This window comes from Galeopterus variegatus, unplaced genomic scaffold, assembly GCF_000696425.1.
Source record: "Galeopterus variegatus unplaced genomic scaffold, G_variegatus-3.0.2 Scaffold6638, whole genome shotgun sequence".
NCBI lineage: Eukaryota > Metazoa > Chordata > Mammalia > Dermoptera > Cynocephalidae > Galeopterus > Galeopterus variegatus.
The window spans coordinates 4,588-22,301 of NW_007732749.1; the positions used below are offsets into that span (position 1 = coordinate 4,588).

General features: G+C 36.7%; 1 protein-coding gene across 1 annotated transcript in view; it reads left to right on the top strand.

Moving 5' to 3' along the window:
* Positions 1-498: 498 nt before the first annotated feature.
* Positions 499-17,714, top strand: part of LOC103606514 (phosphatidylinositol 3,4,5-trisphosphate-dependent Rac exchanger 2 protein-like) — a 40,636-nt gene continuing 23,420 nt past the window's right edge. The window contains exons 1-2 of the mRNA XM_008591100.1: positions 499-527; positions 771-961. Coding sequence (XP_008589322.1) covers positions 774-961 — 188 coding nt within the window. The 5' untranslated portion in view covers positions 499-527; positions 771-773. The remainder of the gene's footprint in view (positions 528-770; positions 962-17,714) is intronic.

Below are 17,714 nucleotides of genomic sequence, written 5' to 3' on the forward strand. Positions count from 1 at the left end.
ATTTTCATGATAAATGAAGACTGGATAATGTTCTCCAGTAGTCTCAAGAAAATTCAAGACTTCAACTTTGTTATAAAAATATTAATTATTGAAAATATTAATAAGCACTTACTCTGTGCTATGCACTGTTCTAAGCATTTTATCTGCATTATCTAATTTAATCTTCTTGGTAGCCTTATGCAGTAGAAGCAGATGCTATCATCGAATTACAAATGAAGAAACCAAGCACAGACAAGTGATCTCTCTAAGGCCACACAATACGTAACAGAGCTGGTGGTAGCTTTAATTGTTTTTTGAATGGAAAACTATTGACTTTTGTGCAACCCCTGTCCTCCTAGTGTTCAGCGATTTTGTTTATTCATTTGTCTTTAAAAGGAAATCAGTGAAACTTGAATGTCTTCCTGCATTTAAAATTTTTTTCTTAACAGTAAATGATAATTTCTTCTTTGGATTCTTACAGGGCATTCTACTTGGACAAGTCAAATTCACCACCAGACTCCACATCCAAAGCTGCCTATATAGATAAGGTAAAAATAGATTATTATGTTTAGTGATGCTTTATTATTTACCTACATCCCTTATTTAATTTTTCTGCTATTGTTCTTGAGCAATGAATAATTATAAATATTTATACTCTCCAATTCTGTTACCTCCATAACAAAACGATAATTTAGACTATTTGTGAAAAGCTATAAAACTGTGAACTGTATCCCATCTAAAGGATTTCTACTAAACATGTTCAACTTTATGCTCATTGCTCTATTCTGCAGCTAATGAGGCCTCTCAATGCTTTGGATGAACTTTATCGACTGGTCGCCTCGTTTGTCAGATCCAAACGCACAGCTGCCTGTGCAAACACTGCTTGCGGAGCCTCTGGAGTTGGGCTGCTGTCAGTGTCCTCGGAGCTGTGCGACAGGCTGGGAGCCTGCCACATCATCATGTGCAGCAGTGGTGTGCATCGGTAGGTGAATGTCCCCACCTGGCTCGAGTCTTTGCTATACCACATTCTATTGGGTGGTTCTGGTTTACATTCTAGTTGCGTGGAAACATTGGAAGGACTCAGATATATTTGAAATAAGATTTTGGATGTTTTCTGGTTTTAGTTCCTGTATTTGCAGTGATAATTTAGTCATACAAATGAATGCAGTCCCACATTTTCATAACTGTGACCCAGAATCTTATCACCCTTGCATTTATATTAACATATTTATATTGTAGGTACAAAAATGTGCATCCATTTTATTCACAATAGGAATTTGCTTAGTAGGAGCTGATTCAATTAGCTCAACAAAACTGTTGTTTTCACTGCAATTGTTAGACATTCCATACTCTCCAGTGGTTCAGATCCCCGTAACTCAAGTATTGTGAGCTAGATACTTTCTTGGGATTGCTACTGCCTTCCTATTCTAGCAAAATTGTGGTCCAGGAGCTCGCACAGTGTGCTCTTTCTGAAAAGGTAAGGGGGAACCTTTGATGTGTCCTATCCAGGTGGTTGGTCTTGAGCAACTGTGCTCTGTCTGGGGCAGCCAAGGCAGGTGCATGAATTCATACAGCTATATCAGACTCATCAGATTCAAAATGTAAGCAGGAATCCCCAAGTCAAGAACCTCTTCATCATCATGTGATCCTCTTCTGTCCCCTCTCCATTTTCACGAGGAAGTGAAACCATGTAGATGCAAAAAATAGGGCAGAATTTTAGTCCTCATTTTAAGCTGAATTGGGAGCTAGTCTTCTGCCATGAGACATAGTCTCTTCTTAATTCCGTGCCAATGAGATTTTGAGGATGGAATTTACTTATTTATTAAAATTTACATGATACTTAATCCATGGAAAGGAGTGCAGTTGGTGCTGTTGGCTATATCATAAAGTGTTCATGTGGGAGACATAAAGCCTGAAGAACAAACAACAAAAAATATTAACAAAAAATTAAAAACAGGACATAATAATAACATAATGATTTTAAAAAACCACACATAAAAACTCAAGTAAAAGAAAACATAAACAATCTAAGTTACAGCTAAAGAATAAGATTCAAAGGGAAAATAGATCTTTAAGGTGGTTAGATCCGGGAACTTGGCATGGAGAGGGTGATGTTCAAATTGGGTTTTGATAAATCAGGATGTAGAGGTGGAATGGGGAGGAAGGCCTTTCAAGACAGCAGCCTCTCATCTATGAAATTCCATTTCAAGTTAGTATGGCCAAGTTCTAGTTTTCAAGCCCTACCCAGCATGATCTTGCCTATGCAACATGACAGGACTATTTGAAAGGAGCATTACGTTTTCATGGTTGACAAAATATTCAGAATTTCCCCCTTTAATTGCTGTGTATTTTTCACTCTATTGCAAGTTTATTAAATGCTTGATTGAAAATATGTCCACAACTGAATGCATCAAATATTACTTTTAATTTTTTTTACTAGCAGAGAAGTGATCTCTCCCTTCTGATACACTGATGTTCATTCAGTCTTTTCTCATTCACTCATTTATTTATTATTGATTCATCCAGTAAATATGCATTGAACACCAATTATGTGCCAGCACTGTTGTGGTTGTGGTACTACAACTCAGTAGTTGCTGAGGATACAGTGTTGAAAAAACAAAGTTCCTACTCTCATGTAGTGTGCATTATGTTGTGGGGAAATGGATGATAAATGTAAGTAAATAAATCAGTAATGAGACAGGTAGAATAAATACAGAAAAGAACAGAAGTCAGAGGAGTAAAAGGTGACAGGATGGGAAAAAGGGGTACACCTTTCAATGGGGGATTTCATTAGAGACCTGTAAGAAGTGAAGGGGTGAATCATGCGGAATCTCAGAGAAAGAGCATTGCCACCATGGGGAGCAGCAGTGCACATGTCCTCAGGTGAGAGCATGCCTAACGTGCTCAGGGAACAGCAAGGAGTCCATCACAGCCTCAACACAATTCCATCACCTTGATTATTTGTGTTCTTGTTTAACCCTGGTACAAGTTCATAGTCAGCAGAGGAATGAGTACACCAGGACAACCAAGGGAACACTCAGACTTTGAAACTACAAGCAGATACTCTTAACTTTGCAGTAATTTATGATAGTTCATGCAGTTAAATCTGCCATTGAATCCTAAAGACCATGACTAAGTTGTCAAAATTTTTCTCTAAGATGTTCCAAGAGCAATTTTAGAATTTGACCAGTGTTATATAAGAGAAACAGACTGATGTTCCACAACTATTTAATTGCTGTATTCATTGGTTGGTGTGTTAGGATCACAAATAACTTTGAAATATAAAAGTAGTTAGACTTTCTTCATTTCTACAATTCAAAATAAATATTGCTTTATTTAATTAATTTCAGGAGATATTTACTAAGGTGTAGGCACCAATACCCCATAATAAGTGCTGTATTTAAGGTTAAAAGTATTTGAAAATTGTACAGCTTTATTTCTCTTATGCAGAATAAAATGGAAGTTTTACATAACCTTTAATTTTTCAGTGAAGGCTATGCTTAGATTTTTTTATGATGATAAAATGTGTGCTAATTTGTATTGAAATCCAAAATCCCACAGAAGGCTATTTCTAAAATACTCCTTTAGTAATTCTAATTTAGACAGCTAGAAAGGAACCAAGCAGATCCACACCTGCACAGAGGGTTACCTCGGGTTCCAACAGGGGGCAGAAATTCAGTGTGGAATCAGAATAAATATTGCACAAGCTATTTTTATCATTTATTTCTTAAAATCAAGATGGAAAATAATCAACAATATATGATATCCACATTAGTCAATTTCCCATCTGATTTTATTGGGCAAAAAAAAGAGGATCTAAAATATTTTTTAGCGTACTAAATTATATTGCATATGTTTGATATTAAAGGGAAAAATGTAGGTTTTCATGATGAAAAGGTAGATTTAATTAGCATTAATGCCTAGATATTTTAATGCCAACCTGAATCAGATGCCAGAGCTATATACAACAGTGAATATGAGATTAGTAGGAATAGAATTTAATGGATATTAAAAACTTCTCATAGCATTTAACCTGGCTTTGTTTTTATTAAATTCTCTTTCCTAGGATAATCCTTTATGTGAATTAACAAGTCTGCCGATGAACTTTCCTGTTCATATTCTCTCCAGACATTCACTTACATTTAATATCCCTGTTGCTAGTTGCATGGAAACATTGGAAGGACTCAGATATATTTGAAATAAGATTTTGGATGTTTTCTGGTTTTAGTTCCTGTATTGAACAGGGAAAAAGGGATGGGATGGTATCTTTTTAAGACCAGGTTTTTGCCTAGTTGCATGGAAACATTGTGAATTAACAAGTCTGCCGATGAACTTTCCTGTTCATATTCTCTCCAGACATTCACTTACATTTAATATCCCTGTTGCTAGTTGCATGGAAACATTGGAAGGACTCAGATATATTTGAAATAAGATTTTGGATGTTTTCTGGTTTTAGTTCCTGTATTGAACAGGGAAAAAGGGATGGGATGGTATCTTTTTAAGACCAGGTTTTTGCTTTTAATCAATATAAAAATGCTTAAAAGGTAGTTTAATGAATGGAAAATTTTCCCAAATTTCCTATCCTGACATATCTTTTTTCATTTTTATTTTGCATCATTTCTCTTGCAACTTGTATCAAACAATACACATTTGAACATAGTTTTATTAGTATATATGCCTTAGTCCCTTTGTGCTGCTACAACAAAATACCTGAGACTGGATAATTTACAAAGAAAAGAAATTTTTTCTCTCACAGTTCTGGATGCTGGGAAATCCAAGACCAAGACACTGGCAGTGTTTGGTGAAGATCCCAGTCTCTGCTTCAAAGATGATGCCTTGAACTCTATGTCCTCACATGCAGAAGAGGAAAAGAGAGCAGGCACCTCCCTCAAACCTCATTCATAAGGGTCTGATCCATTCATGAGGGCTTCACCCTCATGGCTCAATCACCTCCTTAAGGCCACACCTCTTAATCCTACCACATTGACAATTAAGTTTCAACATGTGAATTTGGGAGGACACATTCAGACCATATCATATAGTTTAGTAATCTAAGTTCATAGCAATTATATATTTTCAAAATGTGCACATAGACTTTATCAATTTTATTTACTGTCTGATATTCAACCAGTTGGAATACACAATTTACTAAACTATTAGTTGAGTAATTTCCCTTCTTCCTCCATTACACATAATGCCTGCAGAGACGCACCTTTCTATATGTTGTTGTTCAAATTTCAGTTTTATTTTTCATTAGGTAAAAACAAATGCCAGAAATATCATCCGGCTTCACCCTCATGGCTCAATCACCTCCTTAAGGCCACACCTCTTAATCCTACCACATTGACAATTAAGTTTCAACATGTGAATTTGGGAGGACACATTCAGACCATATCATATAGTTTAGTAATCTAAGTTCATAGCAATTATATATTTTCAAAATGTGCACATAGACTTTATCAATTTTATTTACTGTCTGATATTCAACCAGTTGGAACACACAATTTACTAAACTATTAGTTGAGTAATTTCCCTTCTTCCTCCATTACACATAATGCCTGCAGAGACGCACCTTTCTATATGTTGCTGTTCAAATTTCAGTTTTATTTTTCATTAGGTAAAAACAAATGCCAGAAATATCATCCAAGGAAGAATTACTGTGTCAAAGAGTTTAAGCCTTTTTGGTTAATACATTATTGTTTAGGTCCCCAAAAGGATTGTCCTCATGTACAATACAACCAGTAGGGTCAGTAGTTGTGTGGCACTTTCACTCTTTCCTTGCCTGCAAAGGGTATCAGAATCCATTTATATATTGTGCTTTTTTACTAGCTATACAATTATATTTCAGTAGTGCTTTAACTTATACTTCTTTGATTAATAGCTGAAAGCATTTTACATCTTTTGAATTTCCTTTCCTACAAAAATTGATGCTAATTATATTGTGCATATACCTGCTTTACTGGCAAACTTATTTTTTGCCAAATTGAACCTTTCTAAGGTATTGAATCAACACTGTGGCTTCTCAAATTCTCTTTTGTACCCATGCCAGTTATTTGTTGCAGAATATCAAAAAAGCTTGCTACTGGGATTTCTAAATTTTCCTTTTATTTCTTACTACAGCATTCTTCCGCTCAATGCAGTGTTTTAATTTGCTTTAGTTCTTTATTCCCACCTCTGCTTAATAGCTAACTGTCTTTCTTTAACCAATATAAATTAGTATACTGCAAATGTTATAAAACCCAAGGCATGAGTCCTACTGAGTCTGAAAACAAAGATGCCATTTTCCTCACATTGCATTAGTTTCTTCCTCCATCGCCAGTGGGAACAAGTGGATAGAAATTTTCAGAGGCTACCTGGAAGAATAAAAGATATGTTAAAGTAATTTGTAGTGAGGGGAAGGAATCTGGAATCCCAGTTTTTTCCTGTAAGGAATTGTTCCAGACAGTTCTTGTAGGACTCTTTCATAGTAATATTTTATGCTGTCATTACCATGACATCAAAGGACGAATTGACAAATAGGCCCAGATTAGGTCATGCAGAATCTTGTAAAAATAGAGCAGTCAAGGCAACCTGACTTATGTCATCAGAGTCCCAATAGGGCAGGCGGTGAAGCTGCATTTTTTTTCTCTACTATGCGATGAAGACATCATAAGTTAAGAGGAGTATGTCTACTCTGGGGATTTTGATATGTTGGTTACATTCTATATATGTGACAGAAAAAAATAAATTACTTCAATAAACAAATGAAAATTTGAAATGTATCCATTTATTTTCTTGTACCAGAAAGTTTTGAGAGATCCAATAACAAGATTAGAGGAGATACTTGAATTTTAAATTACTAGAAAGATAGCTAAATAGAGCAGAAGAAATATTTCTGCTAGCTCATGATCCAAGGATATTATACATTCTCAATAAAAAGTAGTTCTAAAATTATGTTCTAGTCTTTGGAAGGAAAAAAATAAGATATTGTAACAATGAGCCTCTGGGAGAAAGACAAAATACTCGTATATCCTACTCAAGAAAGATTGGTAACTCTATCTTTTCAAAAGTGTAAATCTTAATTAGTCTCCTATGTTCCCTTCATTAGAAGTAAATCTGGAATTTTAAATTTAGCTGAATTGCAAAATAGGCAAATATGCACTAAAATTTAAGCTAATTTAGACAACTAGATAAATAATATAGATATATTGTTAAAATTATAGGAAGAAATCAAATATGGTAGAAGTTTCATTTTGCTTACCTTTTCCGTTATTTTTTATAGAAGTTCTTTATTCTAAAAAGGTGGTCATATTTGCATGTGATATTATTATCTTATAACCTAGATCTTTCTTTGCTTGATTGATATGAATCATGATAAACTAGTACATTGAATTATTTTATGTTAAAATGTCCATTATTTTCTTAAAATTAGACATGCTGTGAACAAAGATTAATAAAATCGTATTTATGAAAGAGTGACATCTTATTGCAGTGGTTTCTAGTTCTGACATCTAGGAATCATGTGATGTTGGCCAAACAGGCCTTAATTTCAGTACAGTACATATAAAATGAGAGTTTATGGGTGATTTCCTTCCATCTTTAAAATAAGAAAAGTCTAGGTAATCATGATATGTTGAACATATCTAGATAAAATAGTATAAGTACATAATTATTAGTTATATTTCACCTGGATTCGCCAAACTCAATTTTACTTTTTGAGCATATTAGTAAAATATAAGTATTTACATTACTAAGTTTTATTTGTATTTAGCTATTAACAGTGAGAAATACAGAATCTACTTAAAAAAACTATTAAGCAGGGCATGGTTCTTTAATATTTATTTTAAATAAATAAGTTACTGTTTTCCCTAACTCTGCAAAATTATGGAAGCAAAATAAAATCCCAGCCATTTTCTAGGTTATGTTCTTGAGGGCTTCAAGGTTAGTGATTTTATAACTACTCTAATAAATGACATAAGTCCAATGTTCTATCTTCCAGAGGAGGGAAGAAATATGGGTATCTCACCAATATAAATGTTCCCCTTTTGTCTGCATGTTAAGAATTGCCTCTTTTTATACATGAACCAGGAGCAGGAGAGTGGGTGGTATGGAGGAAGTTGAAGGAAGCAGAGGTTTCTGCCCTTGCGATGTTAATCTTAAATTGGCAGCAGGTCATCTAACATATTCAGGAGGAATACAGAGGAGTGAGATTTAATCTCTTTAAGCAGGAAGGGAGTTAAGTAGGAAGGGAGTAAGGTAACACCTGCTATTGGTTTTTCAGCATAAATCACATTCACCAGGTGATGAAAATGGAGAAGGATGGTTCAATGCAAAGGAATAGCAATGAAAAGACAGTGAGGTATGAAATAGTTACCTGGCTGGAGGGCACTGGAAAGAGCATGCTATTCCTAGGCAGTCAAAGGAAAGCAAAGCCATGCTGAAAGATGAGGCTAGCGACATAGACACAGGTTGGAGAATGGAAGACCCTGGTTGCTAGGTTAAAAGTTTGATACTCTCTCCTGGAAGCCCTAGGAAGCCAATGAAGGGTTTGCAGCAAAATAGCATGATTAGATATTTTTGAAATATTTAAAAAATAAAGATCATTATCATGGTCTATAATGGGACAAAGATGGAAGCAGGGAAACAGTAGGGTTTGACAGTAATTGAGCAAGAGATGATGACACCCCAAACGAAGGCATGGGCACAGAGATTAGGAGGGAAGGGGTGGATATGAAAGGTATTAAACAGCAGTAAGCAGGACAAGATGGTTGGTGAGAAATAGGGGACAGGGGAGAGGAAGAGATTTTTAGTCAGGGTTCTCCAGAGAGAAGTGATACGATATATGTAGAGAAGGAGAGATGAGATGGGATTCATTAGGGGAATTGGCTCACTTGATTATGGAGACTGAGCAGTCCTATGACAGGCTGGGGATCCAGAGGAGCCAGTAGCATGGCTCAGCCCAAAACCAAAGGCCTCAGAACCAGGGAAGCTGATGGCGTATCTCTCAGTTCAAGGCCAACAGCCTGAGAACCTGGGGAGCCACTAGTGTGAGTTCCCAAGTCCAAAGGCTGAAGAACCTGGAGGTCTGACGCCAAGCCCCTGAGAGCAAGACCCTCGCCCTTCCTACACCTTTTGTTTCATTCAGGCTCCCTGCCGAGGGGATGGTTGGTGCGCCTCAGAATAAAACATGGAAGGGTCTACCAGAAAGGTGTGAAATCATGCAAAGCAAGTTCTATTCGGTGTCCTGGATAAACAGGAAGAAGAGAAAACAGCTAGGGTACAGTGCCAGAGAATGGGGAGCAGATGAAAACCATGTTCTGGACAACTCCTTAAGTACTGATGTCAAGATGAGGAGAAGGGACAGGGGTCAGATGACAAATTGGAGAAGACAGGACTAGAAAGGTGGTATTGAGGAACTGCAGGTAGCTGGGATGGGTACCCAACCTGTCCAGTTAAATCCCAAAAAGCAAAATAGAAATGAGATAAATCAGTGAAAGAATCCAGGCTGAAGACTCTAAAATGTGGAGGAGCAGATAGAAAGCTGGTGGCCGTGGTATTTAAGGCCACAACTTACACACAATTGTTTCATATCCATACACATTCTCAGCACAGCAAGTACCTCCTCCAGTGCTAATTGCTCAAGTATCCAACCCCAAAGGGTCACTGGTCGCCTCTCTACTCACCTCCACAATGAAACCGTGTCAAAGAAAAACACACCTTAATGTTCTTCAGCAAAAAGGAATGAGGGATGTGGATGTTTTCACCTGGCAGTTGATTTTTAAGCCTAGGTTTAAAGATCTATGCTGAGAACTTTCAGAGAATGTATTGAAAGTCGTAATAGAAAGTCCCAGTATCTTTAATGAGAATTTCATGGCTAATTCCCTGTGCAGTGCTGACAATGTGCCCCTCCAACTCGATCACTTTTTTGCCTTCAGATAGATGGAGTGAGTGGAGTATTCAGTTTAGCTCGGCTTCTGCCAGCAGGATCTCACTGCAGCTGTCGCCTGTCGCTTCTGCATTCTGTTCTGTTGCTTCCCACAGTGCTCCCCTCTGCTGCATCTCTTTGCTTTCGTCTCAAATACTCATTAACCCCTTGTCTTTCAGCTCTCAGGTTATGAAACACTGGAACCCAGTACGGTCCAGGGAACATTTCGTCAGTCCCGTCTGTTGGACAAGAGTCAAATAATTACTAATGTTGAAAGCATCAATTGATATCCAGAGGTTATTTCTATAAATTATACTGATAACTTTCCTGAGTGGTTTCCGGCTTTTGGATGGCATCTATTGTTATATTGTCATTCAAAATTTTCTAAAGGGATAGTGTAAATATTTAATATTTTATTGTATATGTGTGTGACTGAGTGTGTGTAGGATAGGAGAATTCGTTATTAAAACAAATAGTCTGTTTCCCCCCTTCTTTTTCATGTATTTATGGGTTTCATTGAGAAAAGTGCTTCTCTGTTAGAAGGGAACAAGGACATAGATGTTGGGTTTTTAAAGTTCCCACTGACTTGTAACAGTTTTCTCAAGCTTTTCATTTGTCACCAAGGCATTGCTAAGGGTGGATAAGGCAGGAAAGACCAATAGGTCGGCAGCTGACCTTTCCATATTAATTTTGCAGAGATTCTGCCTGTGTAGAACCAATAGCAGCCACTTGGGGATTGATCGGTGTTTAACATACCGCCTCAGCCCTTCAATGTGTGATTCTTCCTCAGTGCAAGGGAAGGAAAGGGGGCGGGGAAGATACAGCAGGGCGACATTAAAAAATTATTTTCTTCAGTCAGGTGCTTCATTCTGTTTGTCAATAGACTTTTCACAGTGGTGCTCTGTGCTGTGTGTGATTCTTCCTCAGTGCAAGGGAAGGAAAGGGGGCGGGGAAGATACAGGAGGGCGACATTAAAGAATTAGTTTCTTCAGTCAGGTGCTTCATTCTGTTTGTCAATAGACTTTTCACAGTGGTGCTCTGTGCTCAGTAGTTAAAAGTAATTAGAAGCCACAATGAAGGTGATTATTGCAGGAATGAACGCACTGCACAGTACAGTGCATTTTATATAGAAAAATGCAAATCTGTAGTCAAGAAGGAACATATTCTCCTTTCAATTTATTTTTAGTACTTGATCGCTTTACAGTCGATATACTTACTTGGCATACTTCAAATCTAGTGTTTTTTAAAATCATGAACACATTTTACTGTGATGAGGTTTACATTCACAGTGAAGTAATTTGGGCAGCCCAAATTCATCCCTACCAAAACAGCGTATTTAAAATATAAATGCTGAGACCAAGACTGTGATTGTTGAATTATGGATGAAAGGAGCTGGAATTCTCTAAATGTGTTAATCTACATGATGCAAATTAGGTAGAGTGGAGATAGCCCTGGATTTTGCAGCAGAAAATGGGTTTTAAATCCTGTTACTTCCTTGCTGTGTAAGCAAGTAAGTGATTACATCACCTGGTCTCTGAGAGACATAGGTGAAATGGGAATCATGATTTCTCACAAAGATGGTGTGAAGATGTAATGAACAACACATGTGAAAGCATCTAATACAAGCTGTAACATTCGTGAGCTGAATGTTCAATCTAATTCTGCGCTCCTAATAGTGAATCCCTCTTCTCGTTGCAGAGTTAAAAATATGAAACACTTCTGTTTAAAATGACCAGGTCATACCTACTAAAATAGGGGAAACCCTGTAAGGACTATTAAAAATTACAGCAGAGGGTCACTATAGGATGAAAGGAAGGAGTATGAAAAATACAAGAGTTAGCTCTTCTGATCTGTAAGAAATAGAATACGTAAAACGCTGGGCTCTGTTAGAGCTTATTTGTACAATCCTCCTTTGATAACTTGTAGAAAGTCTTTCAAGAGCAGCAGAACATCTTCGCTTGAACTCAAGGATAGGAAGTTTTCTTTCCTAGTGTCAAAAACCAAGAGTGTATGTTAGAATAAAGAAAAATATTTAGGATTTGAAAAGACTTGGGTGCTAGCATTCGTTTATTCATTCATTCACTGAGGGTAAAACAAAACTACGGAGCACTGCTGTGTGCCGTGCACTGTGCTACACCAATGAGGGCGGGCGATACCGGGCTCCCTGCCCTCACTGCACTTAGAGTCTCATGCTGGACAAGGGAGCTGCACTGGGAAGCTAGACAGATGTGTTATGTAGCACCCATTCTCTTTAATAATGAAAACAGGAAAAAGACAGTCAAAGGACTGGGTTTTTAAGTGAAGTGACTACATATGGATACATACTTTTCAAACTACAATAGAGGGGAAGGATGTATAATCTGTCATTTGACAATATGAAAGAATTAATTCTATTATGGTTTCAAACTCAGGAAGATACTGGTAAATATAAGTGGGAAATTTTGATGGTACAGTAATTAATAATTAATAGAATTAATATGACTAATCGATATACCATAATAATATTTTCCAAGTATTACCACAACTCATCCAGAGTTGTTAACCAGCAGACATGGTAGGAATAATGATTAAATCCAGAGAAAGGGAAATGCAAGCCATTGGTTATGAAAGAAAAATCATATCCCATTTATAAACCATAAGGGAGTATTTGCTTGCTTTTTGCTAACATTTATTGTTCCCACAATGCATTTATCATTTCACTGAGAATATATTTAATGAGTGAGCGTTTCTTCAGCAAATACGTGGCAAATGCAGAGCATAAAGAAATGAATCTTTTAGGAGTATACATATAATACCATTGGCACACGTTAGGAATGCATGTAATTTTTTCAGTAAGTACGTATGGAATGCCCACTAAGTCCCAGGAAGTATGCTAGGATCTAGAAAGGCTACAATCAATACAGACATCAGTCCAGCCTGTTGGTGGTGATGGTGGTGGTGGTGGTGGTAATATTAATAAAAATTGCCAACATTTGATGAGAAAATATTACATGCTATACCCTGTGCTAAATACTAGAAATGAATTATTTCACGTAATCCTGAACAAAACACTCTTGAGTTGTATATTATTATGACACTCAATTTACAGAGGAGGAAACAAAGTTTGAGGAGCTAAAGTAACATGCCCAAGGTCACAGAGTTATTAGCAAAGCCAGGCTCCAACTCAGGAAGTACCTCCAATGCCTGTGTTCTTCATCCATACATCCAGATGAGTATGGTGTAGTGTGATAAGAGGTATGGTATGTGACTTAAACCAGGGCTTGTGAGGTCATGTAAATGAGGGGGCAGTATGTGAGAACTGTGAAGGTTGGTGATTGTAGAAAACTGTAAACAGCATAATTGAAGCATGGAGAAATGAGGAAAACCAGGAACCATATTGCAGATGTTGTATTTCATGGTAAGAAATGTGAAGCCATTCAAATATTTGCATTTTCATCTGCATTTTAAAAAGATCACATCTTCACTCTGGAAGAGACCAGTGGGAAGAGGAGAGGTCAGGTGAGGTTGCACCAATGTAGGCAAGAGATGGTATCAGCAGTGCAGCTGGAGAGGAGAGGCTTGAGAGATAGTAAGAAATATGGAATTAATAAGCCTGAAAGGTACTGCAGTAGATACATTAGTACACAGAACTGTACACATTCATTAATCTCTGGTAATGGATGAGTTTGATTCAATAACTTTTTGGTTTATAAAATTTCTGTCTTTGGAGGTGAAATCTGGTGGGTAATTGTAGTTTGCTAGACAAAAATTTTTGGAAACCAACAATTTAAATTTTGGCCACACCTACTTTGGGGACGTTTTGTGAAAATGGGAGGTTAAGGACACTTTTTAAAAAATCATTGTACAGTAAACCTTTAAGAAGTTAAATAATTTCTATGTCTCATTTCTTTTAACTTCTTTCTCATCAGGGTCAGTCAGGCTCTAACACATCTGTTTCATACAGAGGCTTGTTTTTTAATAGCTGAATAAAATGGGGCCACTAGAAAAACACAGGAAGAGGTAAAAACATTTGGAAACTGAGCAGAATCATTTACATTTTTCCAATAGGCAGAAATGTATCTTTGTTCAAAGATTATTAGAACTAATCTGCCCTAGGATTTTGGGACAGAAGTTCATATGTTTCTCTGGAGTTATACAATCAGGCGATCAGCAGTACCTTGCATCTGTCATAAGAAGCTTCTGTGTATACAAGAGTGGTGTGCAAATACCAGGAGTGGCTGCTGATGTTTCAGCTTATTACACCTACTTCCCTCTTGGGGTTGAAATAGATAGTCATTATTCCTTTCTAAAATTTGAATGCTGCCCAGGTAACTTGAGCTTAGTAAAGTATCACAGAGAATCACAGCTGATTATATTCCTAATAACTTGTTTGTGATAGTCACTCAAATAAAGATAACGACCTGGCTTTTAATTAAAGGAGGAGAAAGGATGACTCTCATAGAATGGGGGAAATGATTTCACGTTTTAAGATCTAATATCTGTAAGATTCTAAATATAAATCTGACTAAATAAAAACATGTAACTTGTGAAGAATATTATCAAAATAATAGTTTCACAGGCTGTCCTCATACAAAGACAATGAGGGATGCATTTGCCATAAGGCAATTTTCTTGCTCTGGTTAACATTACTAAGGGCAACATCATAGTTATAAAGGATGGTGAAAATGAGGCAGCACACGTGGAAATCTGGAGCCAAAAAACAAAATCAGACTGTGATCATTGCGTGGAATTCTTTATCAGGACAAAACTCACTGATTTCAAAACTGTTAACAAATATTTATTTCCCTTTATATTTATCTAATATAAAAGTAAATTAACCTCCATATTAATGCAAGTAAATCAAGATGAGTTTCAATGATTAGCCAATTTATATAGATTGTTTTGGGGTCGTGTCTAGTGCAGTCATTTCCACAGTTGGTGAAATAGTTGTTTGGCACATGGTCCCATAAACTCAGAAAAATCTGACTTTTTAGACTTCAGGTGTGTGTGTTTGCCAACTTCCTTATTTTCTAACAGGAAATTATTCTGCTAATTGTAAATCTGCACTAGCACAAAATAAGAGATCATTTTATTCAAGTGATTCAATTATATTATTAATGCACAACATAGTTAAAAATCACCAGTCAAGTAACTTTTGAAGTCTCAGCATGTATTTCCTACATTTGGTGATTACAGTGAATGTTTTTAAGGATAAAAGGATAGTTTTTAGTTCCAACTGGGTCGGTAACATTACTGAGAAGTCCAGTAGAAGTTTTCAAACTAATATTCAGCCCCACCCTCCATTTTTAAAATGTGGAGTAAAAAAAATGAAGTATCCCCTGCTAGAAGGTTTCTCTATTTTTAATTACTGCATTTTCCATGTTTAATTACTTAAAAAAAATTTTTTCACCTCAACATCTGCATAATGTCAATTATGGCAAGTTGTTGTGGCTACAGATTCAGAGATCTTCATCACTGTAGTTCTTCATGCATTTTATTTAATGCATCAGATAATTACTAGAACCTGAGTAACCCTCTCCCACTAGTAATAAAAACGTTTGGGATTGCCCTCAAGAGATAGCAATGTAATGATTAGCTACCAAGAAAAACATCAGAGTTTCTGACAGTGAGCGTGCGGGGAGTTAGAAAATAAATCCACTGTAGGAAAACAACCCAAAGCCGTAAACAAACCTCCACTGTTCAGGTTTCTCATATCAGGTTCATTGTGAGTTACTGCATCACCTTTGTGGCCCAAAAAAGGTGTAATCTCCCCAAGTGTTCAGTTTAATCATTTCAACCCCTGGCACATTGTTCAGGACAATTTGAATGAACATTAAATGAGGCAGTAGACCTCTGGAGATTTTGAAATATAATTAGAAGAAATCTGATATTTTTGTCTGTGATCATAATAAATATCCAAATATGTAGAAGGTACATAGGTTTCCAGAATATTTTACCTAATTTATTATAGAAATATTATGAATCATCTTAAAGGAAGGATTAACATGTAAAAAAAAAAAATCCACTTCAGTTAAGAATTGAAGCCATAAAAAGTGAACTAAGTACAGTGTAATAGATATTATTTGAAAATGGTTGAAATACAATATTTTGCATGTAAGCCAATTTAGAAGACTAAGCTTTGTCTCTCCAATGAGACTTAGTTGAGGAGGGGATAGGGGTTTGGATTCTGATCACTTTGAACCCTTGGCATCTAGAAGTAGGGTTGGCAAACAGGAGACCATATCACATGCCTTTCTTGACTCTTAGCTCTGCAGTTTGACATATAAAATGAACAAGACCTGATGTCTGGGATCAGTTGGGACAAACACTTGAAATAAAAATCACAAAAAATTGTATCAGCAAGTGCCAAATTATATTCAGGTGATTCTACTTTAACTGAATGCCAACTTATAAAAGAGATATTGGTAGAAGTTGTTTGTTAGCTTCCTGTAACTATCATCATCTTATAACCACATAATTTACCCCAGGGTTACTTTAATGAGCACCTCTTTAAAATAAAAAGGAGTATAAAGTATAAACTTTTTAAGTACTGAAAATGTGATGAAGGTTGAGAAATTGGGATTTATACAAGCTCGTGTTTATCAGATTTTTCCAAATGATGTCTTCTTGCCTGTAACAAGGAGGCTCCTATAAACAGACTCACAACATGATCTCAGTAACAGAGAGAGATGGAAATGGGGGCATGGCTGAGCAATCACACACGTCACTCCAGGTCATTCCTGTGGCACTTTATGAGGTCAGCATGCCTGCTTTCCTTATTTCACAGATGAGGAAGGCTGAGGGAGTAGAGGTCACCTGGCCAAATTCCGGTGCCTCCAATTGTGATACTCCTGTTGTCAGCTGCCATTCTACAGTCACAAAGAGGTCCCAAGATATTTTGAAAGTAGTGAGAAACAATTAAAAAAAAAAAAAGGCACATGCTCCAGATATGGGGAGAGGTTTGTGCAATGATACCAAGATGCTGACCCAAAGCAGAAAGTTCTCACTGGGTGGAGTAAGTTCAGTGCTGGGGAGCTGAGGTGGAAAATGGGAGAGCAGTTGGTAGAAAGCCTTGAGCATCAGGATGAGTTTGCTTTTGCACATGTTGACACTGGAAAACAGCCAGATACTTTGAAGACAGTAAGTATTGATAAGATGTTAAGGTTGGGTATTTAGTAAGTTACCATGATAATTTGCTTAACAAATAGTTGTTTTATATCATGTAACGTAAATGTTGAAACTCTTTTCATGTCGTTAAAGAAATAAAGAAGAAGGCCACTGACTTTTAAATTCTAATCCCCAAGGCCCTGCATGTTTGGATCTGGGCTACTTCCTTAAGCTCATCTCCTCTTCTGTGTGCACCAGCATATTGAGCTCCACACGTGTCTGTAGGCAGCCCGAGCAAATGCAAACCTCAGGGTCTTTGCCTTTACTCTCCCTGAAGTGATTTCAGGAAAAACAGCACCTCCCTCTGCCATCCCACCCCCTAAGAGTATCATTCCATTTTCTATTCTGCTGCAAGATTTACTTTTCTGTGTAACTTATCCCCACCTGATATTACAAATTTGCTTCTTTATTTTCTTTTTCCTCTCACTAAAGTTTGAACTCCAAAAGGAATGGGATTGTCTTTGTTCTCTGTTGCATCCCCAAAACACTGGAGTGATGGCGATTTGGGGGTCTGAAGTTTAAGTGCCTTCTTTAAGAAGAATAGAAAATTACAAAACAAAATAGCAATGAAAGTTTATTCAGAATGCAAGAAAAAAATGATTGCAAAGTTTAAAATGCTGATAAATATCACAAGTATCACAGAATCTGGGGAAAATATTATTTCATTACTTTGCTGCCTGACCCA